This window comes from Strongylocentrotus purpuratus, unplaced genomic scaffold, assembly GCF_000002235.5.
Source record: "Strongylocentrotus purpuratus isolate Spur 01 unplaced genomic scaffold, Spur_5.0 spur5_scaffold_9, whole genome shotgun sequence".
Taxonomy (NCBI): Eukaryota; Metazoa; Echinodermata; class Echinoidea; order Camarodonta; family Strongylocentrotidae; genus Strongylocentrotus; species Strongylocentrotus purpuratus.
In genome coordinates, this window is record NW_022145615.1 from 988695 (window position 1) to 1015360 (window position 26666).

The window sequence follows — 26666 nt, forward strand, 5'->3', positions numbered from 1 at the left end:
CTACCCCTATTTTGTCCTTCCCATCTCCCACTCTCTCTCTCTCTCATCTATGTTCTCAATCTCTCCTTCCCCCTTCAGCCTCTCCTCTCTACCAAACTTTCTCTCCCTCCCATCCTCCTCCCTCCGTGCCTTCTCTCTTCCCCGCTCTTGGATGTTTTCAAAAGGAAATTTCTCTGAAAATGCGTGGTTAATTTCTTGTTTGTATGATATGTTCTAGTCATTGTATTATGTATGTACAAGGTAATATCTTGACGGCTTCTCTTACCTTCCCTGCAGCCTCTCAAGGCCAATTGAAATGACTATCTTTATATTATGAAATATTAAGCACTGCTTTGTAACGGTTAAATATGATGCAAATTTACACTTACTGAAAGGTCTATCCTGTGCTAGGTCATATGAGAATATCTCCTTTTTTGTCGTTGATTTAATTAAGGTGTCATTTTTTTCTGAGAATGTGAATTCTGATCATTTTAAAATGATTTGTCAGTAATACATGTGTTAGTCTACACAACTATTATATTTTGTTGTCATATATGCATGTATCATTGTTTGTGTTGCATTTTTCAAATGTTATTCATATTAGTGAAGATAATAAAAATGTACTTATATATCAACTATACATAGCTGAAAGGGAAAGGACATGAACATATTATTATTGCCTTTCTGGTTTCCTGCAGGCTTAATAACATTCTAGTAGATATATGTCAGTCATATGATGCACTACAGATGGTTTATGCTTCGAGACTAAAAACCCTGTTTTCTTCTCACTAACATCTCTGTTTCCACTCATCTGAGCAAGCAAGAAGAATAGTTTGATCAGCACATATGGGCTGCTTAGAGCCAGGAGGGTGTTAAGTCTCTATAAAGGTGTATGAGTTAACACCTTTCTATCTCTCTTCAGATGCTAATGCTTGATGTTCTTTTTCCTTCAATGTGAGATGGCTGGTCAGCTAGAAAGCTCTTAATTGATTGTGGTTGCAGTTATCTTTGTCATCTTTTCTCCAGGGCTCTTTAAATTATTCAAGTCGGAGCATCCATCGTCGTTGTCGGAACAAGCGAATATGTTTCCTTAGTTTGCAGGCGTAAACCCTTTTGTCGGTCGTTGTGCGTATCATTGTCTGCAATGTGAGACTATGCATGGCTCTGAACTGTAGCTGATCTTGACACAGCCACACACTGATAGAGCTAGGCTCTACTCAAGGTTTCAGGATTTGCGGTTTAGTATCAAAATCAGAGTCTGAGCCTGTAGACTAGTGTTTCGTCAGCATAGAGGTACATCCATCCTTTCAAGAATTGTGAAATGGAGGAAGAGAGATCTGAGGCTGATTTAAAAGACAATGCTAATGTTTAGTTCACCTGATTGCAGTGAAAGCAAGTTTGCTTTCTAAAGCTATTTAAATTGTAATGTAGGTATTAAAGCAGCTGGAGACCTATGGCATTAAGTCCTATCCGAGGGACTTGGTCATTGAGAATGACTGCTATATTGAAGGTCAATGGCTCGCTCCCAACCCAACACCCCCTGGTTCCACCACCTGCCTCTCTACTTGGCCACCTTTCCTCCATTTGATGTTTGGTAGGAAGAGATAGCTGTGTAATCACTGGTTTTAAAGGTACTATGTCCCTTTTGCAGCCAACCTCAAATTCTGTAGAACTTTGAAGGAATTATGAATATGTCATGTATGTTCTATCTGTGAAATTTAAACGTTAGCAGTGTCCTCATATTCAAATTATGCAAGGAAACATGTTTACTTGCTAGACTTCACTGTCAGACACTATTGAGTGACTGACTGGCTTTTTTCCTTCTTTGGTAATAACATACATGAAAAGAGTTGTATAGGGTACATGAGCATTTGTCTACATCAATAACCCACTTCTTGTGATGGCCAAGATTAAACTGATTGAATCTTTGCGCAGCATAAAACTTATGACCATTCGGTACAATTGTCTGAAAATCAAGACTATTACTTTTGGGCTCTATAGCCCTAAAGTCGATTTGACAGCTAATAGTCGTTATTTTCCCCCTTGAAGACATTTTCAAGCCCCACCTTTTTTAGGGAAGTTCTAAATAAGTATTATCTTTCAAATGCAGTTGAAATTCAACTTTTTCATTTTTTTGGCCTGCAAATGGGACATAGTACCTTTAAATTAAAAAGTTCAATTTTAACTCTCTTTCTACTTTTGAAATTTTGACAATATTTGGATGTTCAATTTTTACCTCAATATGAAATCTTTACCTCCCCTCCAAATTGTTCAGCTTCTCTGCTACAGCCTTCATCAGTGATGTGACCTGTCTTGTCTTATCTGACATACTTGGCAATAAATAGGTCATAGACATTCTGAAGTTTGTAACGCCCACACCCCCCCCCCCCCCCCTGTTGTTGAGATTTTGACAGTGATGTCATTGGATCATGTCAAGGTAAAGTTATCTTTTCGCTGAGAACAAAATGATTTACAATTAAATGTCCCTTTCTACTGTTTATCGAAAGAGCATTGTAAAAATAGGAATCAAAGAAAAATATTATAAAAGGGAAGAATATGACTGAATTCCCTAGGGGTCAGTGAGATGGTATGACAATCTCTCGTCATACAAAGGTTGATGATCATTCAGCGTCTAATCAGAAGAGATTAGCGTAAGAAAGATTGTAGAGCAAACAAGGACCAGTGGCCATCGTGTCTGTGTCGGTGTATGCTTAAGGTCGTCATTCCAATGGCCGACGTCATCCTGAGAGGGAAACGGGGCTGTTTTCATCATCGATTGTTATAAGAAGGCAATCAATAGGGTGCGTTTGAGCATGAACTAAACTCTCTTCCGTCCATGATTGAGGGCCACCATCCTCCTCGTCTTCCCCCTCAAATGTGCTGAAGGACCACTGTCCAGTTCCATGTTTTTTCAGAGTTTAACCACCATCTTTCTATAGGGTTTGTGGTTGATAGCTAGGGTATGATTCATACATGAGGTCATTTGAAATAAGGTTGATGAGTTGGGCAATGCTTGATCACGACCTCTTAATTTCTCTGCTCTGTTAAATTTTACAATTTGAATAATTTTATTCTGTCCTGATTAAACTACCTTAGAATTTGTCTGAGGTTATGAAATGTAAAGCTGTTCTCTTCACTTTATAATTCATATTCATGAATATAATTCTATATTAAAACCAGGAAAGCAACTCGTTTGTGTTGAACTTGTCAGTTAAAAAAATATAAGACAAAAGTAATCACATTTAATTTTACATAAGTATTTATTCAAAAGAAAATCTTTATTTCAGACATTAAATGTCAAATTATAATAATGTTGTTAATGATTAGTCAACATATTCCACTACTTCACATATTTTACATTGTTATCTAATTATTGTAAAAAAGAAAATAATTTCAGTTAGAACTTTGAATGATACCCTGTAAAATAGATACAGATAAATCGGTGAAAGGAAGTCTTAATAGTGTTCATACAAAGAATAGATTGAAGTTTATTAGACCTCATTTGTTCATTATCTATTTTGAGCAGGCATGCCCACACCATTTTAAATGACTTCTTAGAAAATGGATGTTCTTTTAATGTAGGGAACAGACAAGATGGAGGAGTTATTCATAGGTCTGGCTTAAGCTTTGATGAAAAAAGCTGGATTTAGTATTATTTCCCACATCGTGATTCCTCAAGGGGACAAAGGGAAAACAAGTAGAATCCCTCTTCTAGTGATCTTGTTCCATCACATCCGCTTCAAAGAGTGAGGAAGAGAAGAGAAATAGAGAGACAGAGAGCGAGAGACAGAGAGAGAGTGAGAGAGAGAGAGAGTGAAATTTAAAAATAACCATATTATTTAAGTTTTAGGAATATTCAATATTTATAAATAGCAATTGCTTAGAGCCAAATACTGCTCATTATTGCTCTCATTTCATAGCATAAAGTTTATTTTCCCCCAAACCCACTACTGCTATTAAATGATGGAAAACATGGCCTTATTTGTTTACAAGTGGTTAGAAGGAGATGGAGAATATGCCGTTTGGAATCCATGTTCCTCTCACGCCCGCCCGCCCACGACTCTATCTTTAGACCTGTGGGCATGCGGGACAACGGGGGCGGTGTGCATGTACATCCTTTATTTGACCATGTTGCATCTCATGCCCGTGGGCGAGACTAGTAGTTTCCCTGTCAGACTGAAAGTGTAATTATTGATGGAAGACAATTATTTTGACGGTTTCCCTAAGGATATCCTGGTTCATACAGTTAAATCAAAATTTCATTTGCAGATTAGCAATTATTTTCGTCCTATCGCAGTTGGAAAGCTCAAGATAAGGATTATTTAGGAGTAATCTTAATTCTTGTATGTATTCACTTGCTTGTTTTGTAAGGCAATGTTTTACAAGATGGCAAGGATTGAAGTACTTCTTTGAAAGAAATAAAAAAAAGCCTAAACAAATACACAATCTTGAATATATCTTTTTCTTATTCTTGTTTCAATTTTATGCACTGATTGCATTTGATCCATATATATAGTTTAATTCGTTACTAGATATTTGACTGACTTTGACAAAGGTTTATTGCAAAGGTCTTTCGCCCCTCCAATTACAAGCCCTTTTATCAGAGCATCCCAATTATTAATGACACATCAATTTCCCAGTAGTTTCTGCCTTGCAGAGTATTTTTTTACTACATATACTAAAGTAATAAAAGTATAAGTCTTCATCAAACATTATAAAAACCAAATAAAAGCATCAATTCATGTTTACTGATTGCAATGAATTATCACATATCAAATACAGGTAGAAGCTTCGTCTCAAATCAGATGCAAAAGCTTTTGAAGTTCTTTTATAGATTTTTTTATCGGGGGTTATGATTTAAGTAATCATATTTGGGGGAGGGGGGGGGGGGGGAGTAATTAGTGCTCTTTAACATTTGATACAAGAGTATCATTGAAAAGGGAAGAAGGTGAACTGACTTGATGCACCAGACATACAGGTTGTACAGTGAGAGTAGAAGAAGTATCGTACAAACTGCTAGTGACCAATGATTAGAATATCTGGATGGAGATTGTGTATCAAGTTATTCGTACGGACAGGTAGAAAAGCCACGACCTTTAAACTTTATCCTACTCATGTATCATCGTCTGCTCTGCTAGAGATTTATACCTGAAATGCATTTTTCCTTGGTAACAGAAATTGCACAGCCTCTTGTTTTATTCGACTTCACCTTCTTTTTCTGCTTCTTCTTCTTCTTCTTTTTCTTCTTTTTCTTCTTTTTCTTCTTCTTGTCTTTCCTTTTCTTCTTTTTCTTCTTCTTCAACTTCTTCTTCTCCTTCTTCTTCTCCTTTTCCTCATTCTTTTGTATCCTTCTCCTTTTGCTGCTGCTATTAAAATGAGCTTGCAGGTTTCTCTTTATAATAATAATGTTTTTTGGCACATCTTTACTGTACTTCAATCTTTCTCCAGGCACTGCAAACCATGTTTTGATCTGTGAATTATAATGTCTATGACTTTTAAACCTTTTCATTTGCCTCTTTGCGGAAAGCCCTAAGGGAGAATGAAGCCACTTTAGATTCACATCAGGAAGTTCCTTTGAATTCTATGAAATAGCTGTTCAGATTAGACCTTAAAGTTTAGCAAATCTTATCTCATTTGGTAGAATGCACTTTTGTTGCCTATTTTAGAATTGCTGAATAACAGCATACAGTGATTTTTTTGCTGTAGTCTCAAGGAAATCTGAGTCGGGAGGGGGGGGGGGGGGGGGGGTTAATAAATTGCTGTACCACAATACAACACCCTTGGGATCCCCCTTCCCTTTACCCTTTTCATTGCTAAGAAGAGCTTTTCATGCCACAGAAGGCACATAGAATGACGTAGCTGTGGAAACGCCACAATATTCCTTTTTCGTCTCATGACGTCTGATGAGATGCGCCAAATTTTCCCCTTAACATCCAATCTACATCGCGTTGCATATTTTTCGATTGATTACCTATTCCTTGCCCTTATCAAGTTTCAAATCTACAATTCAAGACGAGACGCTAACCCAATCTCTCTCTACCCAGTTAGATTGTCTTGTTAGCTTGTCGTCTTTTGTTTCTTTCAACTTCCCTGTCTCCCTCTCTCCCTCTCCTTCCTCTCTTTTTTTAAATCACGAGCCGTTTTCTCTTTACCTGGCTGCCAATGACCATAGATGACCGGAGGGGATACCCCTTTAATAGAAAAAAATAGATTCATGGAAAAAATGGGGCAAGGTTTGGTTATAGGCTCTTTTCTTTCAACACTGTTTGTACAATTGATCCAAGTCCTTATTTTCAAATTCATTGTAAACACTTATAAGCACTCATTATTCTGGCCACTGTATTGAACTCTATTTAAAAAACAGCCGCAAATGCCATCGTGTATTGTACAGACAAAATAAAGAAGGGTTTCAAAAAGATACGTACAATTAGTGAACATACAATACATTGAATTGAGAATAAAATTGACTTTTCCTTTATCCACATGATTTGTTCTGATGATTTGGGAACTAATTGTTATCATTAAAAGAGCAATAAACCTATTTCAATGCAAGATTAACCATGAAATAGTAGAAATTGAAATATATCTCGACCTAGCATGGTAATTCTTCTCTCATGTTTTCTAAAAAAAAAATGAAATTGGGGATGATGTATAATACAATTTGATTTTAATGTTGTGCAAGAATATTTTGCAATTTCTTCGTAGTTATCACAAAGATTTCTAAAGATGTTTTTTGCATCTTAAAGCTAAAGACCAGTTATGGTCATGCAATTGCATAGTGAAAGAAACATTGTGAAATCAATCAGAAAAGGTTGATCATCTAGCATAGATGTACTGCAAGGTTCTGGAATCATCAAAATTATAAGAAATTTGGCCAAGTCTTCATAAAGTTAGAAGCACTGTACACAGAAAGATGTATATGGGACTACACACACGTGCGCAACACGTGCATTTGTATCTCTCAACAGTATATAGATATACTAATTTACCAAATATATAAATTGGTAGGCGGTTTCCCGTCAACATTTTTATCGTCATGTACTGTTCAAAACATATTCTTTCACATGATTGGTAATTAGAGCTTCCATTTCATTTTTTGAAATTGGGATGTTTCCAATACTGGTCTTTACCTTTAATAAAGGAATACACCATCCGGAATCCAATGATTTTGAATGTCAAATGGTAATGGCTCGAGGTTCTCTTGAAAAATAAAATGGCCAGGGATTAAACATAATTCGCATATCATAAATCATGACAGATTCATGACACCTGTTACAGATTAAGATAAGACACTGCTGAGAATCAAGCGATGAAGTTCTTTCATTTTATCTGTTGATGAATGTCTGTTGAGCGCCAGAAGGGTATTAACTCACATATCTAGCATAGATGTAATGCCTTTCTTGCTCTCAGCCCATATGGTATGTATTGCATTCTGTCCATCTTTTAAGATTTGATCTTATATTCTACCAGGATTAAGAGGTAATATTGGGTTCTGCTTAAGAACAAAAATATATATCAGACCATCAAAGAAAGTCATTGAACTAGAGATTACCCTATAATAAAAGGCTGTCCAGCTGAAATAAAATAGAACGATTTCTGTTTGTTATAGCCAGAGCTAGAAGGGCATTAACACCCTGAACAATAATATACATTAATGCCCTATTGGTTCTCACTTGGCATTTGACCTCTTATCATATAAAATAAATTATGCAATTTTTAACAGCATGAAATGATTGAAGCTAATACCTAATGCCCTTCTGTGTCCTCACAACAGGCCCGATGACCTCTTATGGTAGCAGAATTATTCAAAGGTTGATACTACTTTTAAGCAGAGCTGATGTTTTACCGAGAGCTTTTTTTCACCCGATTACGTAGCCTTCATGCTCACTTGGTTCACACACCTGCATGTGCTCTGGAGAAAAGAAATCAATCGATTCCCTTTCCATGTTGTCCCAAGATGAATTTAAACTTAGCAAGACAACTTTTGAGCAGACATTTCCTTTCCTTTTTAACATATTTCTCAAAATCATTTGGAAATATTGTACGACTTGAGGAGTTTTTTTTTAAAGGTCTCTATTTACTTTTTGGAAGGAGTTATTTATCATAATAATTGCTCTAAAAATAGAGAGTAATTAAACTGTCATACTATGCAATAATCCTATCATCTGCTGAGAGGCAGAAGGGAGAGTAATTCTTTGCAACAAGGATTTGAGTTACTACCCTTCTGGTACTCAAAAGACAATTTAATCTGTAGTTCCAGATAAATAGTTAAAGGGATATTTCAAAAGATATCAACTGATGATCATGATACTCAGTGAATAAGCTTTACCTATCATTTAAAGGAATATTTTTTTGAAAATTGAAACTCACATTTTATTTCCTTCTTATGTACTGGCAATATGTTTAACTTAAGGTGTAAAGTGCCTTTAAAAACAATTATTTTGATTGTTTTTGTCTCCTTAGTTATTTTCATGCGTGTACTTCACCATGCACCTTGTTTTCTCTCAATATTCCACCACTTTTTTTAATAAATAAATTCATCATATAGAAGTCAGGAAATTAAACTAAGCCATCAAAAACCTAAATTAAACTCTATATTGTCAAGCTATGACCTTATAAAGTTAATGCATTGAAAATGTTTATTTTAAGGGTCATGAATTTGAATTACCATATTTTGCTCAGGCTTAAAGCAAATTTGTCAAAAGTGCAAATTTTGTATAGATCAACTCAAAAGCTTTTCAAAAATATATAGTTTGTTGGGGTACAGGTACCTGCTATGAATTATGTGCTTGATTATATACCTGGAGTGGTTTGGGCCTGGTAATAGGGCACCTACCACCTTAATAACATGTTTGGAAAATACCTTCTTTTGCACCTTATTAAAGAGATAGGGGAAGAAAAGAAAAGGAGTAGATGAGAAAAAGGAGATGAAATTTAGGCATTGGATGATAAATAAATTCAAGTCACAGGATGTACATGTATTTTTGTAAATTTAAATTTTTGCAATTTAGGTTATCGTATAATATGAGGTGTTTGAATACAACTAAAATTGATGACAGAATAAAAAAAAGCAAACATAAAAATATGTTGAAGATATATGAGAAAAGGAAAGGATAGTTGGTCAGAAATTAAAATCTCTCGTTTCAGAGATGGCATTAGCATTTGATCTTATGGATCAAAGTAATCCGCATTATTTGCACGACACCATCTCGTTTCTCTCCCTGAGGTATAGTAGGCACAAAAGACAGACAAGCCTAATTTAGGCTAACCCTATTCCTCTGGGTGATATCTTATCCTCTCTTATGCTCGGCTGCCTGAATCCTTTGAAATCGTTCTCGTGGAATATCCATCTTCTAACCAGAACATTGACCCCAAGAGTTTTGTCCTCTTCACTTTGCCGACAGATTCCCATCCACCATACCTCCCTCCCTCCATCTCACTTTCTTCCCTCCTCCTCCTCCTCCTCCTCCCTCGCTCGGTTGCCCATCATCTCTCCCTCCCTCTTCCTGCATTTGACAATGTCCTGGTTTTTATTTGCCATGAATTCTGCATTGTTTCATGCCATTGCTTTGCTGGAGGCAGGCTTGGCAGGCTCAGCGATTGCTCCGTATATTGTCTTTGTCCATCAGGATATTTTTCTCTCATCTGAATAATTTGCTGCTGATGTCCTCCCTACCCCATCGCTGGTAATGGTTGGGACTCTGTCTACCAATGCCTCCTGATCTTATATTTGTGATTTCTTCTTGCACGATCTTTACGGTACACTCAAGTTTTACTTGCCTATACCTTGATAACTGTGTGTAGACTTGAGATTGATCCATTGTGGATGGTAGGGGAGCTTATGAACTCTTCTATTGAGGGGTAAGAAAGCCCATCATTGCTGAATAAAAAGAGAAGGTGCAGTGTAAATAACCAATCAGCATGGCAGTGTAGTTGTATCTAATTGAATCGAGGTACACCGGACACATGGCCAACCGTCCGAAGTAAAATGCAATCATCATGCGTCCATGGTGACGGATGCTCCCAGTTCGAATTTACTTGCTGGGTTGAGCTCGATGCATAATGTGATGTCACCGATTTAACCTTTTTTCCTGAGTGACTCTTTTATCTCCGTGTCTCGCACTGAGTGAAGTTTTCTCGTGATTGCGTCACTGCTGTCCTCGCCGGCATGGAAGGCTGGACTCGACGTCGTTCCCTGTCGTCGACGGCCTCGCGCCGGACGTCGGCGTCGACATCGCGCCGTGCATCCACCTCGTCTCGCCGTCGACCGTCGACGCTCCCTCCTCTGCCTCAGCAGACGGAGATGGAAAGCTGGCTCGCCCAGATGTCGCCCAGCACCGACGTGGCAACCCCGCCGGATCCGACCCCACCGACGCCCGACGATGATATGAAATGCTCGTGGCATATCGGACGTACTACCACTAAAGTGGCACCTGTTGAGGATGGTCTTAAATACATGCTTGTTGAAGTGTTATACTTCACTAGAGTAATGATTCCTGATAACGCTTGTTTATCTCCCCAGGGTGCACGCAGAGAATCACTCTCAAGATTCAGTACATCCTGCCCTCTCCTCACCGAGGACAAGCCTGAGGTCGAAGGTCAGTTAAACATTCATTTATTTTACTAACATCCAAGTTAACTTCCTCATGAACACAAAGACATCATCTTAATCACCAATTTTTCTTTGATTTGCTTCATAACAAACATACCGCTTCAATTGAATTATTATAGGAACTTTTGATGTGACTTTTCCTTTAAGGCTTTTTTCTGTACACATAGGCTACTTCCTTGAGCTACTCGTAGTGAATCATGCATAAATTATGATGATTAACATATCAAAAGTTCAAACTTTGGTCAACTCATCTCATTTACATTCTCATATATTACCACCATTGTTTCATTTTACATTCTTGTTCTTGTTTACTTATTCCTTCTAAATACATTTATTTGGTATTATTTCTATTTTGAATGAGTGTCTGCTTGTGTTTGCCTATTTTTTTATTCTTCTATTTCATCTTTTCATTTTTGTTTTCATGCTTTTTTTAAAGGCAGTATAGTTTATTTATTAATGAATGCCCCTTGCATGTTCTAAGCATATTCTTGTCATTCCATTTGATGTCTAGTTTCATATTTCTCTGATTGTGATAGCCAAGTTGATTGCTTAATAGCATTTGATTGTGATAGCCAAGTTGATTGCTTAATAGCATGTACATAAGTTCACTTTGACATAATTTGATTGAGATATTGAATTGCAAAAGTACAATCAACTCTGGTATTTTGCCTTTCCTGCCTCTGTGTTTTAATATCTTCATTAGATAGCGATATGATGCTTTTGAAATCCAGTGTGGTTTTATTCTGAATTCAAAGTAAATTCACAAATGGAAATCCTTCTGTGGTGAATATATTATCATATATAAAGGTTATCCTGTTTAACCTTTTCATTTAATTTATTTGTTTTGAGGGATTAAACAGTTATTAATACCTGTCCCATGGACAACAAGATAACTAAGAAAGCAAATATTGAGTGTTAAGAAAGAGAGAATATTTGTGTGTGATAATGGCCATTTTTGTGCACAAGAAAAGAGAAATGAAAGAAATAAGTTATCAGAACCAGCAGCCAGTCATTTTGTTTTTAAAATGCCATTATTTAAAAGCATTTCAAGTATAGATTGATGCACTTTGTGATGACTTGAACTACAAATTTTTTCACATTTATTCATGAATCCACCTTAATTTACTGAAAATGTCTAGGCAATCGGTATACTATTAGGTGAAAATATGCTTCTACTCAATTTCTTTTTTCTTTTAAGTATTGTGTCCTTAGTATATTGGGGATACCGACATTTCCCTAATTATTTAACTTCTTAAGACAAACATTTCATGCAGCATTGCTTTGTATTGGTTACCTTGAAGTCACCAACGATTTAATCATAGCCAGAGACTTAGGATTGATAGATACACTCTGCTACCTTTAAACTGGCCCTTTTAATTATTTAAATACATTTTCTACATCTGAATATATTTATCAATTTCTACAAAGCTCAAATCGTTTTTTGAATATCTCATGCAATTATTGTAGAAAAGTACTAAAGGGTACCGATGTTTGTTGTATGTTTTGTTGTGTGTAGTTTTAGTTTGGTTCTTCTTCTTTGTCATCTCATTTGTTGTAATCGAATGTGATTAATGACATACCCTGAAGCTAGCCGCTTTCCAGAATGCCGAGCGGAATTAGAGCTCTCCTCTCTCTGTCTGACTCTCTTTCTATTTTACAACCGTTCATTTTCCAAGAAGAGTTTTTTTGTGGTTTTTATTCATTCCAGTACCCCTTTTCCTCTTCTGATCATCTTGAATGTACAACTGTTTTTATTTTCCATTAGCCTTCCATTCAACAACCCCAAGGCTTTTCTTTTAACTTTGATTATGCCAATGTCTGTTCTTTTATTTCTATCACCATTCATTGTGATTGTATGATTTTATAAATACAAATATTCCCCCTACGAAATAACGTTCTTTCAAAACAGATAGTTTATTTTGCATATTCTTAAATGTATAATGTATGTGTGAGTAACAACCTTCTCTAAAGGTATGTGTTTCTTCTTGTATTGTTGATCACGAATCAACAGCATGTTTCAATAATATTTATATCTATAGAATTCATCTAAGTAATGAAAGATTTTGCTCAAGAAAACATACAAGTGTTGTTTTTTCTTTAATAATGTTGAATCCAAATGTACAGTATCAGCGAATCTAGAAATATATGTATATGAAGTTTACCTGTGATGTTCCATGGCCATCATGTCACCAATTAAACATAGACTGATGTATTATGACATCTCTTCCCAAAATAAGATCCAACTATCCATTTACCAAAAAGCTCAAAGCTTACTTTTTCTGTCTAAATGTTTGAAGCAAATCCCCAGATGTTATATTTTCAAAGATAGGTCTTACTAGATACATGACATGCAAGAGAAAGAGTGTGGGAGTCGTCATATCATCTTTCTTCCATGATGCCTTCCCTGATGCCTTCCATTCTCCCTTTTCTCTCTCTTAAAATGTTCTCTTATTGATGAGGGGGGGGGGGGTGTATCTTGTATCTAAGCCTCTGGCCCTATCCACAGATTTATGGCATCTTCTGTTGGAGTACAATTAGAAATCAAAAGAGATGAAATAGTTGTACGTGCAAATAATATTGACCAGAATAAATTCCAATCATTTTTAACCAAGAAATGTTCACAATGAGTTGATTTTTTATTCAAACTGTCCCAAACTAAATGAATAAAATCAATACCTACTCTTTGAGTCTCAGGACTAAGTTTCTCTAATCAGAGGCACACTCATTGACTACAAAGATCAGATGAGACGTTATCAAATCATTTAAGATAAAAACGAAAAAAGTCACAAACAGGTTGATAATGGCTCACTACAGTGAACTAATGTCCGTCTCTTGTTCAGTGAGATAGAAGGTATATCCAAACACAGAGGTCTCATCCTCATCTTGATCGCAATAGACCCAGGTTGGCATGGCGATTGCACTCTTCACTCTGCCCACACGAGGAGTCCCAGAGAGAGTTATTTGTATTTTACCTCTTTTCCTCTCCTTCTTCTGACGTTCCTACCCTCGGGACTCCCTCCATGTTTAGGGGGCACTTATCGCGTCAATAATCAAATTGCCCCTATTTAATTCAACTACGATATTTGCGCAAGACTCGCAAATGTCAATTTTTACAGACCCCTGGAACGCTTTTTTTTCTCTCCCCCTTTTCCTTCCTCCATCGCCATCCGCTGTTGCTTTCTGACGTAGTGCTACAGGAGGTATCCCAGCAGGCAGTAGCTCCGACGCCATCTGTTCCCTTCCTGTTTATTAGCTATGCCATGTGGATGAGATGAGAAACAAACAAATATGTTTTTAATTCCAAATTGACCCTTTGAAATATGTGGATCGATTAAGTAGTATGTTTTACTTTGAAGATGGAATGTGAAAGCATTGGAAATTGTTCTAGAAATACAATCCCTCAGGAAAGTTCTATTTAGAGAGATCCATCCCCTTGTTGATCCTCATGAATATTAATGAAGTCGAAGAAAGAGAATCCTGGGTATTTGGGGATTGTTTACTTCTTTGATCCAGCAAAAGCCCAGTAATAATGTTGGTGTTCATCTAGCAGAAGAAAGGGACTTAAATCCCTTTGCTTGTACTAGTTTTGTTGTCAGACACGTTTCATCATGGATCTAGAAGACAATCTTATACCCTACCAAGAAAACAGTGAACGTTGATCAGAAATTATACAATTCTCTTCTAGCAAATTGCTGTAAAAGAAACTCAGAAAAACTGGATGTCAAGTTGATAATGTGGTCAGTATTACATAGTATTGAGTATAATGCCAAACTTGTAATGCACTTTTTTTCTTCTGCATGATCTCCAATTTACTGCTTATGTTTTTAAAGATAATTTTGACTACTGATTGATGATTAAACTTTAAAGAATGAGTAAATCTGGATCGTTATATCACAGAATTTGTGTACTAATCACCAGCGAAAGAAAAAAAAGAAGAAAGAAAGAAATTGAGTAGTATTGACTAAAAATGTTGGTTTCTTTCTTCATCAGAGTTTGTATTTGCTCAAGTTTGTAGGCCAAGCATCGCATCAATTATCCATTTCACACTTGACGTGATGTTCATTTGAATTCCACTCAATTGCATCCTCCGAGATTCTGACAGTTTCACATTCTGGAAAAGAGCTGACATTTGGTTCATTTACACAGCCTAAACACCATTTTGACAAATCTTAGAGCGTTTTGACTGCCATTTACACTACTGAAAAAACCCATTGGTGAATAGTGTGCATGCCATCTTGCTGCTGCTCTGCATGCGATTGGACGGAAGCGAGGAATGTCATGTGACCAAAAACTGATATCAAAAACTGGAAATTACACTGCAAAAATCTGTGAAGTTTCTGCTGGTGTTGCAAAAACTCCAGAGGTGGATTTTTGTATTTGTGTTTTGTTGTGTTTGCCGGTAGTTGCCTAGCAACTTCCAATGAAGCACCGGAATTTGAGAAAAATCATAACTTTTTATGTGCAGTGTAAACGCGGCTCTTGTGGCAAAGAGCTGACCTAGTATCTAACAGGATGACAAAGTTAAACAATGACACGAAAAGCAAGATTCAGATCCTGTCTCTATCGTTTTCCCCAGTATTACATTTCTTCTGTCTCTTTTTTCCCTCATTTATTCACATTTTCAGTAATGCACTTATGATTGCTATGAAGTCTGTCTCTCTCTCTCTCTCTCTCTCTCTCTCTCTCTCTCTCTATCTCTCTTGCTCTCTGTGTGTCTGTCTTTCTGCCTGTCTCTCTCTCTCTCTCTCTCTTCATCACAGAGTTCCCTGTCTTTCACCATCTCTGTAATTCAACTTTACTTAAACTAACTTCTGTCTTTTAAATTTTTCTTACTTTATGAGCATTCCCTGACCTTTCTCTCTCTCTCTCTCTCTGTCTTTGTCTGTCTTATAAATGTCTCTTTCTTTCTCTCTTCCCGTCTCTCTCTCTCTCTCTCTCTCTCCCCCCCCCCCCTCTTTTTGTATCTGTGGATCCCATCATGGACCTTGCTATCAAGGAGAGACCTAGGACCATCACCATACATACATCATGAGCTAATAACTCCCACCATGCTACCAGTCTAGTATAACTTGTTCATCTGAGGGATGTTGTCCTCATGTCAAACCTTGCACACATTATCACCAGGTGTTGACAACATCTCTTTATTATAAATATCGAGAGGAAAAATAAAAAACACCAAATTAGTGGGAACATCCATTTCTACCCCACTAAGGGGATTACATTATTCTTTATTGATCTGCTAGTGGATGAATATGCTTCACATATGCAGTATGCACAGGTTTAATGAATTACATGGTTAAGGAAAGTAAAAAGTTAAAAACACAGAGGTATTGATCAACTCATAATGGCAGTAATGAGCTTTTTGGTTTAGCCTTATTTGGTCATTTCCCTCAAGTTGTTTCTATTGGCTCATTGTGATTATGAAAACTGGTCCCACTTTCATTCAATAGGATTTCTGTTATCTACTCTCTTATCTTTTTAGCATTCATTTTTAGATTCTTTGATTATCTAGAAATGCCACCTGTAGGCCTTTGTATCGTCTCCTTTATGCTTCAGTTCGGTTGATCTTTTTGCTTGTTCAGCATGGCATGTAATCTATATACGTCAGAATACCCCTCCCGTTCCTTGCTACATTCATGTGCCCCCAAATCATAGGGATGAGGTGCAATAATGTGAAACCCCAGGTACTTTCATGCTTCGAAGGTTACACATTCCTTTCTGCATCAATAAGTACATTTTCTGTTCAGAGTCAGAAGACATTTTTTTTTACACAGAGCTAGTGCTCTTCCAGCTTAACTTTAAGACAGAATATTATGTTCAGAGTGAGATGGATGTTAAAGATGGATGTTTTTGATCAATGAGTAAACTTTACTCATTGTTCAAAACGTTTGTTTCCTTGTTTATAACAGAACAAGCGTTTTAAAACTGTTGCACACGGACAACTCATCGAGATAAATTAACAATAGCTAGATTTCAGAATATGACCAAACATATTAGTTTGTATTTTGTCTCTTGTGTGTGTATGTATTCTTTATTGTATGGATTGTATGTCTAGTTACACAGATTTCTGTTGAGTGCCATAAGGGCATTCATTTCTGTTCTTTTCACATTGAGTCAGTGTCCTCTCTCTCTCTCCCCTCTAAGGAGATGATATACATGATTTTTTCCCACCTTTGAGAGCCAGAAGGGCGCTAACTAATATCCTTTTACACCGCGCTGCCACCCTTCTAGACTGAGCAGACGACCGATATGCAGTTTGATATTTGATAGGGGAGGTGTCAAACCAAAACACTCAATAGATATGCTAACCTGTAAAGGAGCAATGATTTTAAATAAATTTCTCTTGCAGGGTGTGATTTAAAAGGGAAATGAGGCATAATTTGTGTCTCAGAAAACGCACTTTAATCTAAAAATGTTAATTAGAGAGTTAGAGGGGCTGATGGATGGGTAGACAAAAGTGGAGAAGGTGAGATATAAGAGAGGATGATAGAGGTAAGGGTTAGGAAGGGAGAGGGGGAGGGAGAGATAGAATGATAGAGAGAGCGAGAGAGAGAGAGTGGAGAGATTAGATATATATGTTTCTGTGGATGCCTGTAAGCAACAAGAAACAAAAGCTATTGAAGTTGAAAATACAGGGCAGTAGAAAGGCATTTATATATGCTTTTTCAAAGATTAAAAAGTATTGAAATGGAGAGATTTCTTTTCTTTGTAACTCACCAAACAATAGCAATTTTGCTTCATAGTTTCCAATATGTTTTTAAAGCATTTTATGAAGGATCTAATGTATGCTCTGTTCAACCACCATAATATCCATACAAACTTTTAAGCACATTCTGATTCATCAAATTTGTTCTTAGACATTTTCTAGGTTTAAGATGAATTTTTATCTAGTCCAATTTAGTTATACTTTTCAAAGAATGATTGATGCTATTGGTAATTTCTATTTTTGTGAAAGCCCACACAAAACTGGAATATTATGGTCCTTATATGATACAGAAGGAGGCTTGAAAATTAATGTTAGGCCCCAAACTGGTTGTTGATGTCAATTTGATGGAGTGGAAACACTGCTTTCGTTTGCTTGCGATCAAAACAAGACAGCATTCCACGGTCATTAACGCTAGCTTCAATGACCTTCATCGATTTCACGTTTAACCTTACATCTAGCTGAAAACACAGCCATGAAGGTCGTCCCTCATACAGAGACATCCCCCCCCCTCCTACTCCTCCGCCCCCCTCCTTATCCATCACATTGTGAATTCATTGACCTTTTCCATCCTGAAATTTATTAATTTTGCCATGTTTTGACAAAGTGTTGGTCGGCACTTGATGGGACTGCCATTCTTAACACTATGCAATGATTGCATTTTCGGATTGAAGAAGGTGAAATTAGTCCCATAATTATTAAATGAAAATACAAAGAAAAGAATAGGTATAGAGCATTTCATTCTAATAAACATTACAGGTGAGAATCGACTCATTAGAAAGGCATCCAAAAGCTTATGACTTGCGAGTTCTCCAAATTCTCCCATGCTGTTTTTTATTCAATGATGTGTAAGAGGAGAGGCTTTTATTAGCTCTGCTGGACATCCAGAAAGACAGAACTGGGAAGAAAGAGAGAGAGAGAGAGAGAGAGAGAGAGAAAGAGAGAAAAAAAGAGAGAGAGAGAGACAAAAAAGAGCTGTGGGAAAGAAAAATTTGAGATCATCGGCAGGCGAAGGCATTACCCGATGAAGCAAGTCCGTTGCGTGTTGAGATCGTCGCCAAACTTTAATAGTGGAATGTTGGATTACTGTTCGTACCACGGCGGATGCGAGGGACCGTGTGGATGTACAGGCTGCAGGGTACGGTACGGGGAAACAAGCGCTTCTATCAAGATGCAACTCGCTGCAAAATCCACCGGGGTCTGGCCTCATCTGACGGGTTCGTGGCAATCTTAAGTATCGTTTGATTCCCCATCCTAGCTCTCTCTAAAGTTCCAATTTTTCCAACATTTTTTGTCTCTTCATTTCCTCTGGTTTGTTACCCCCACTATTGTGTAGAAGTCAGTATTTTTTTCTTTGGGCTCTGATTGCAAATCCAAGTCACTGTTTTGCATCAGATTCTGAGGATTCTGTGAGTTTCATTACAAATACATGACATTTAAAGCTCCTGGTTAATATGTTTTGCCATAAGACGAAAATCATTTCAAAGACAGTAAGATGACATTGAAAAAGTAACAATGAATGAAACATTTACCTCACAAAAATTAATTTATAGGTGACATTGTCATTCTGTTTCAAGTGCATTCAGAGTATATTTTCAAAGATAAAGAAAAGAAAGTCTAATTTCTCATATGTTATTCATTTTTGCTGGGAACTTTAAAACGATTTTTTAATTTAGTGTATATTTCTACACAATTCAACAGATAAAAAAATGAAAAGACTTTTTGACAGAATATGATCCAATGTCAACAACTGCTAGAAACTTGAGTGGGATGTATGGTGTAGTTCATTGAGATGCTAGCCTGTGTGTGTAGGATTTTAGATCCTCTTATATTCAGGAAATAATATTTCAAACTATATGCATTGATCTGTAAAAGTAGTAATCTTTAAGTTTGGCATAGGAGAGAGTCTCAAAAAGATTTAATGTCAAATCTAAATATATTCTGTTTATAGCCAGAAGGGCATTTTCTCTGCGTTAAATGATACGTCTTCTTATCCTTCTGGCTCTGAGCGGATGAGATGATGTCATAATATGATGTCATAAAGGCTTGATTCATCATGAACTGCACAGAATCAAGGTTTCAAAAATGAGACTGAAAGCATTTTTTTGTCTCTTCATTTTCATCAGGAAACGAACATGATATAGACAGTGTGTTCATATCTGCATTAGCAAGTCACAAAATGCAGCCCCTAATGACAACGATTTCATATCACAACGTGCGCTTACTAATATGACATTTACTAAGTGGCATGTCAAAAAACGACTGCCTTGGCATGAAATAAGAAGGAGCTGATAGCCCCATTTTAGGGAGAAACCAAATCTCTACAGGCAGACAGTGTACTTCTAATTGGAGAATGCCGCGCTAGATTAGCTTTCGTTGAAGAGTGTTGCGCAAGATGCTTAAATGCTCTCAGTTATTGACTTTATCCGTGCAGTTGGGCCGCTTTTCAAATGCTCTGTTTTGTAAGCGCAATATCGGATGGGTAGGAATACAATAACAACTGTGTTATTTTATTACTTCCCCAAATGGCATTTGAAGATGGACTGAGTTACAGGGCGGTATGATTTATTCATGTGCACTAGCCACAAGCAAGTCTTCTTCTTCCAAAGATTTACATAGAACATAATGATAGCTGACAGTTGGTGTATGGTGTTGTCTCACTGCAATTGGCATCATTCACCTACCCCCCCCCCCCCCCACTTTCAATTGTTATTTTCACCTATTCTCTATTTACTGTTAATCGTTTTTTTTTAATTATATTTGATCCAATTTACATATCTTTCTTTCCTTTATTCTATCCTTTTCTATTTTTCTCTGTTTTTAATTTTTGCATATTCTTTCCCCTTATTTCCTTTCTACTGCTCCCCATTATCTTTTAAGGTTTCATAATTATTTATCATTCCAATCATTACTATATCTCCCCCTCTTAATACCATTTCCTTTCCTTTTCTTCTTTTATACCGATTCCCACCCAATCCCTCCATCTAGTCTCTTCAATCCCGTCTTCTCCATGGTAATGATCTGAGATAGTTTAAACAAAGTTGAGTACTGTCATGAGATTGCACCGTGAAACCTGGTCTGTAAATTCATTTCCACTGTTGTCAAAATATAGAAATGATAGTTGTAAAAAACAGTCATGGTTAAGAACACGCACACAAAACTTAGATGCAACATGTAAAATTAGTCTCCTGTCATATTTCTTTATATTACTCAACTCCAGAAATATCTGACATGGATAGATATAAAGTTTGCTAAATATAAGCATATATATTGGGTAGAATGCTACTAAATGCATTGATGGATACATTAGGAGATGGGACTGGATATATCTATAAGATACGGGAAGCAAAAGTGAAAGTAGATATGGCTCTACTGCAGATGCTAGAGATAACATTCCCTCTCTTTTTATCCAGGAAAAAGAAACGTGATGCAGGAAAGAGGATGATTCTTTTTACTTTTTAATGTTGAGTGTATATCTGTAGAACAATGATGCGTAAATAGTCCCCGAAAAGGGGGTCTCTCGTGTAGCAATGGTTTGACAACGACGTAGACAGGCTCCGTTGCCGGGGGCAACATTTTGCATTAGAGTTGTCAATTATGGTGTAGCTGGGAGGGAAACGTTTCATAATATGATTCTCTCTCTCCACCTCCCTCATTGTTTTCTGCCATCCTCTTCTATCTGCCCAACCAAACCCATGATGAGAGATGAATGCATGTCTGATATTGATGAATTTATCTATGAAGTCAGCAATCTGAAGAGAGAGCTATTATTATTAAGAATTATTGGTATTTAGTGGAATACATTGACTGATGGGAGGTCAAGCTTTCTTCATAGAGGGCGCTATACCTGTAGGTCATATGATGAGAGCTAAAAGGGCATTAATACTTTTCACTTTCAAAAGACTTATGCCCTTCCAACTCTCAGCAGAGGAGTCACCATCATATCGCTTCAGATTCAGCATTGACTGTAAGGTAGTGGAAACAAATGTTGAAAGGATTGACTTTAAAACAAACTATCATTGAAAGTATCAACAAAACTTTGAAAAGTCAGAAAATTAACACAAATCGGCTTTGGATTGATGGAATCTATCTAAAGAAGAATGAAGAGAGAATAGAGATAATGAAAAATAAAGAAGTGTTTCATAATTCTATCTAAACCCCTTCTGTTCCTTGTGTGGCAACCCCGCCCAAGAATTCTAGGATTATACAATTCTAAGAATGGATACGTATTTCTTTCCAAAATAGGAAAATACACTTGTCACGGTGATGACTATTCCGATTTAAAATAATTCATGCCTAATTTATCTTTGAAATGAAACCAAGCATGATGTCAGAAGCTATAATAGAATAATAATAATTGGGTCTTATTTACCCAGTGTGGCCACATTTGTACTAATACAACTCTTCCTGCAAGTATTTCAATTTACACCCAGATGGAGAGTGGCAAATTGGATTAATATCTTGACATATGACATTAATCCTGGCTGGAGTAGAACCCTCAACTCTTGGATTGAGAGTCAAGTTAATGGACCACTATACCATTACCCCTCCATACCTACAAGTCTGGCTCAGGAGGGGTTAAATGGATTATGTGTTATTCAAGACTTGATAAAGTGTTCAAGTTAAAAGAAATTATCAGACAGATCTAGAATACCGTGCACATTGTGTCCCCATCCAGTGTGCCATCTATTGGTTTAATCTGTCTGGTAAAGGTCATGGAAATTACAGATGTGCAATTTAGTGAGAAGCAAAAGGGCGATAAAGCCATGCATCAGGTCGGACAGAGCTAGGAGAAATATCAAGATGGGGTAATGTTTTCACACTTGTCACCTCTCTCGCTTGCCCCAGCGCGTAAAGCGTATGATTGGTGGAAGTAAATAGACTCCGGTGAGCATCGCAATTTACACTTCATTTGAACGGGAAGCCAATGTTTTGAACCAGGGACATCCTCTCTCTCTCATTCGTTGTAGTCCCAGTTACGGCACGTCCCTCCTCCACTTTTCATGTGTAACTATGATTTTGTTGCTTGACATTCCATCATGTTCTCACCATCATTTTCCTCCTCTCCATTTTCCCTTTTTCCTTCCTTTTTTTTCTTCTCCTCTTTTTTGTTGTTGTTGTTGCCTCGATCCTTAATATTCTTTCACTCACTCCCTTTCTTAAATTTTTGTTTTTGTTTTTGTTGTACCAGCTTTTCCCTACATCCCTTTTTCTCTTGTTAGACCACAATTCCTTTGCCTACAACCTTTAATGATGATTGTGGAAAACCATATGTTGCACCTTCTCACCTTATCTCATCTAATCTCTATCTCTTAGTGTATCTTCTCTACCCTTTCTCTGCTTGTTCCCCAAATGCACTTTTTGCGATAAACTTTAAAATAGATAAACATCTACCGTTCTACCCCCTCCCTCCCTTCCCTCTCTCTCCTCGTATCATGCGTGAATGGATCTTGCTATGTTGAAATGTTCCGATAGTCCCTTACCTGCTCGCTTTTAAATGTCATCCAGGTACACCAAAATAAGAGATCAATGTTTTTATAAGGAGCAGCGGAAATAGCGGGATGTTCTGCTGAATAAGATTTAGAACATAACAAAAAACACAAATTCAGAGAATGCATCATTGTGCATAGTAACAGTAAATTCAGATAGTTTGAAATGATATAATGACACATGAAGAACTTTTTTATCAAATTGTAATGAATGATAATCAGGTGCCCCAGCTCCCAACTCCCTTTTCAAAACTGAAATGGAAAATGAATTTTGTTTCTTCAGTTTGCATTTAGTTTATCATTTCGTTTTGAATGATTTTATGTATCAAGTTATTGATCTGTCATGTTCTTTAGCAGTAAAAGCTCTTTGATTTTTGTTTTCATAAATATCTTTATAAGACTAGGATTGAAATTGGATGTTAGATTAGGTTTAGGGTTAGGGTTAGGCTTAGTATTGTGTCCAGATTTGAAGTCGTTAAGAGTAGGACATTGATTGCAAAGCAGTTGATGCAAAGCATGTCTTGTACAACCTCCAAAACAGCTCTTGTTATTTACCTTTAGTAGTTAATTTTCCTCAACCTCTGTGTTTCTTTCATTTCTTTCACCCCTTTAAAATTTTAGACCAATCATATAAGTGCTCCATCAATCATAATTTAAGCTATCTAATTGGCCATTTACTGAGTATATAAACCCACCTTTAGACAACCAGAATTCATCGTATAACCATGCTACATTATAACTACGCAAATCAATTACCTGTATGATAATTAATTACTTTCTTTCTAGTCTGAATGACTTTTAATAAAAAGTTGAATTACAAAATACCTGTTTGGGAATTGTTTGGAATTAAAACTGAAAAAAAGGATTGAGGTTCCGCTCTAGACTGAGAAACTTATATTGTATGAAAATCTTTTAACTGGGTGCACTGATGATGAGCAATCTGTCATGGACCTCTTCAACATACGTTTCTTTGTACAAAGAAACGTTGTATAAGTTTTAAATTAATTTTGTTCAGTCTGAACCTGCTATAATTACTTCAGATGAGTGTGTGAATTAGGATACCTGTACAGTGTCGAGACGCTCATTAGCGGAGCAGGTAGATGTACGCTACAATCATATGGGATTCAAATTTTCATTTTGAGGTCAAAATGTGCCAATCTGATTAGGAGGAACAAATTAAGTCGACGTGAAGAACATATTAGAATGGATCGAGGGTAGTCGGTTGGTAATGACATATATCCTGAGAGCTAGTTGTGAAAGCATTTAATGCACCATCAGCATGTGGTTTATTTGTTCCTTTATGCTCAGAACCTTCACCCCTCTCTCTCTCTCTCTCTCTCTCTCTCTCTTTCTCTCGTTCCTGCTTAGATTCTCATGATATGGGTTCAGATTTCCCTCAACACCTTACAAATATAGTAATGGTAAAAGTTTGTAATTTATATTAACAAGGCCAGGAGTGTGTAGATTTTAGTTTTACATGTACAAGCTAAGTGATATTTGCAGGTACACATTCATTTCTGTTGATTTTATGCCAATTAGGCAGCCTCATTTTCAACCAAAAAACAACAACAAATATTTGGATTTCATGCATAGTATATTTGCCTGTAATGGGGACATACTCTACCATACTTTGTTGTATACCTTTGTCATTATTTGGCAGTAATTTATTTGTAGAGGTTGCATGTACACTTTCCATGTTAATACACACTGCACTCATCAACCTATATTCACAATTATCAGGCTTGAGCCTGTACAGGTGTAAAAAGACCAGTATCTTAAGTGGGAACATATTGTTGTAGAACCAGTTTTATCAAACTTAAAAATCTCTTGCCAAAAGTTGTTCTTTGTTATGAATGTGATAAAAACTTAAACCTACCAGTATTCCTTTCAATTATGAGTGTACGTATTACATAACAAGAGACCCCTCATCCAACCCTCATATACATGTAACAGGAACCATGCAGTAAGACAAGCCTTTCTTGTGAACAAAAGACCCAACACAAAGGATTAAAAACTGTTAATCCACAAACAATGAGATCTCTTAGAAAGATAACAAGAGGGTATGCATGAGACCCATTAGTGAGAAAAGAGGGAAAAGTTGAGCAGAAATCAATTAGCAGGAAAGTGCAGGTTTGCTGAACTGTTTTAGCTGTGTAACAGTCTACATCTTTCAACAATCACATCATACATGAAGTTCACTGCCTTAGAAAGCCATCACTTTTGATCAGGACTAGCTCTGTTTACACTGGTATGGGACAGTGTTTTTAAAGTATTGAGAAATTGTTTGATTTTGGTTGGGAAATTTACTACCACCTTATGAGTTTATGGTGCATTAATGGTGCAAACGTAACTTAAAATTTGGGATTAGGTTTTGATGTTTTTGTCTACCCCATGTCCTGTCAGTCATTTTAGTGATTTGTTCTTAGTAAGCAGTTTCAAGTAATCTATTTTCAATATCCTTGCAGCCTTTAATATTATGTCTTTTGTTTTGTAAGGCAGTAGCATAGAATCAGGTTGGCATGTAAACTGAAGATTTGAAGAGGATTAATTCAACCACAACCTTTCTCTCTTGTTTCATCAACTTAGCATTGAGCAGTTCTACAAAAGAATCTGTAAAGAGCAATTTCTGCTGGGAAAGTATAAAAAGCCTGACTTTTTGAGGCCCATGCTTGATTTTGTTTGACTTGAGCCGTTATATCTCTCTGTATTTAGACCTGATGATGCAGGATTGACGGGGTTGATTTGGGGGAGCTGAAAGAAGGTGGATACAGGAAGGTTTAGACATCCAGGAGGAAGGGAGGCCCAGGGCTTGTGTTTCCTAGAAAATTGGACTTGGTTGATTGTGTTTGTTTAGTGACCCATGCGTGTGAGGAGGAGGAGGAGGAAGGGGGACACAGCTAGTGCAGGGCTAAGATTCTTGCAGCTAGGAAGGGGTCTTTTGAGCGCCGTTTGGTCTGGTGTGTGAATTAGGAGGTGGACGTGAGGGGTACGTCTGGTGGAAATGGGCGCTTCCTGTCACCCCTATGCCCTTGGTTGTTTGACAGGGAGGGGCTTCCCTGGAGCCTAATTGGAGTACAAAAGGGACCACATTAGGGCGGACCAATTACAAGGGGGGATGTGCTAATTTGGAAGAGGAAGCTTCCTAAGAGCTAGTTCAAATATATTAGTATGTTTAGTTGTTGGTGTAGTATTGAGCGTGACATGCATGCTTTCTGTACCATGTGAAACACAGCTGGTATCGGTTCGGCCAACACCTCGTTGATTGTTGGTGATTAATCCATCACCATGGATATCTCAAAGACATTTGGGATTTAGTATAGGATCAGATCAATCAACACCTTTTGGATATACATTGGAGTATGACAATGTTGGATTTCGGTGGCTATTTTCAAATCACGATTGCTGTTATAATGCCAACATTGATGTGAGCATTTATTGAGAAACCCTAGTCAATGTCTGCAACCATGGTTTCATATCTATATTTATGAGAAACCCTACAAGTCACATCGGAATGAGAATGTGATCCGTGATTGTGGAATATTTCAAATCTTGTTCTTTGAATTGTTATTACATGGAGATTGCGTATGCCAAGCATCGTCCTTACCTGTCGGCTCGATTAGGTCTCAAGAAAGTACAGGATAAAATGCCTCTCTTTGTTACAACTCAGCGCTTGATCCGGCGTAAGTATGGTAAGAAACCTTTCGGAGGTTAGAAACATGTCATAAGAACTTTTCTTTAAAATCTACAGCAATTTGGTTAGCTCAGTATGCCCTTTGACTATGTGAATGTTAGTTCTGTAGTTAGTTTATTGAATCATGAGCACATAAACAAATTTGCATTTGAATTTATGATCATCTGTCATTTTAACAAACTTTGGTTTAAG

General features: G+C 37.0%; 1 protein-coding gene across 13 annotated transcripts in view; it reads left to right on the plus strand.

The window, feature by feature from the left end:
- Positions 1-26666, plus strand: part of LOC574669 (rho guanine nucleotide exchange factor 28) — a 195924-nt gene that overhangs the window by 92835 nt on the left and 76423 nt on the right. For all 13 annotated transcript variants that reach the window (XM_030977381.1, XM_030977376.1, XM_030977373.1 and 10 more), the window contains one exon: positions 10502-10577. In XM_030977381.1, the coding sequence (XP_030833241.1) occupies positions 10502-10577 (76 nt within the window). The remainder of the gene's footprint in view (positions 1-10501; positions 10578-26666) is intronic.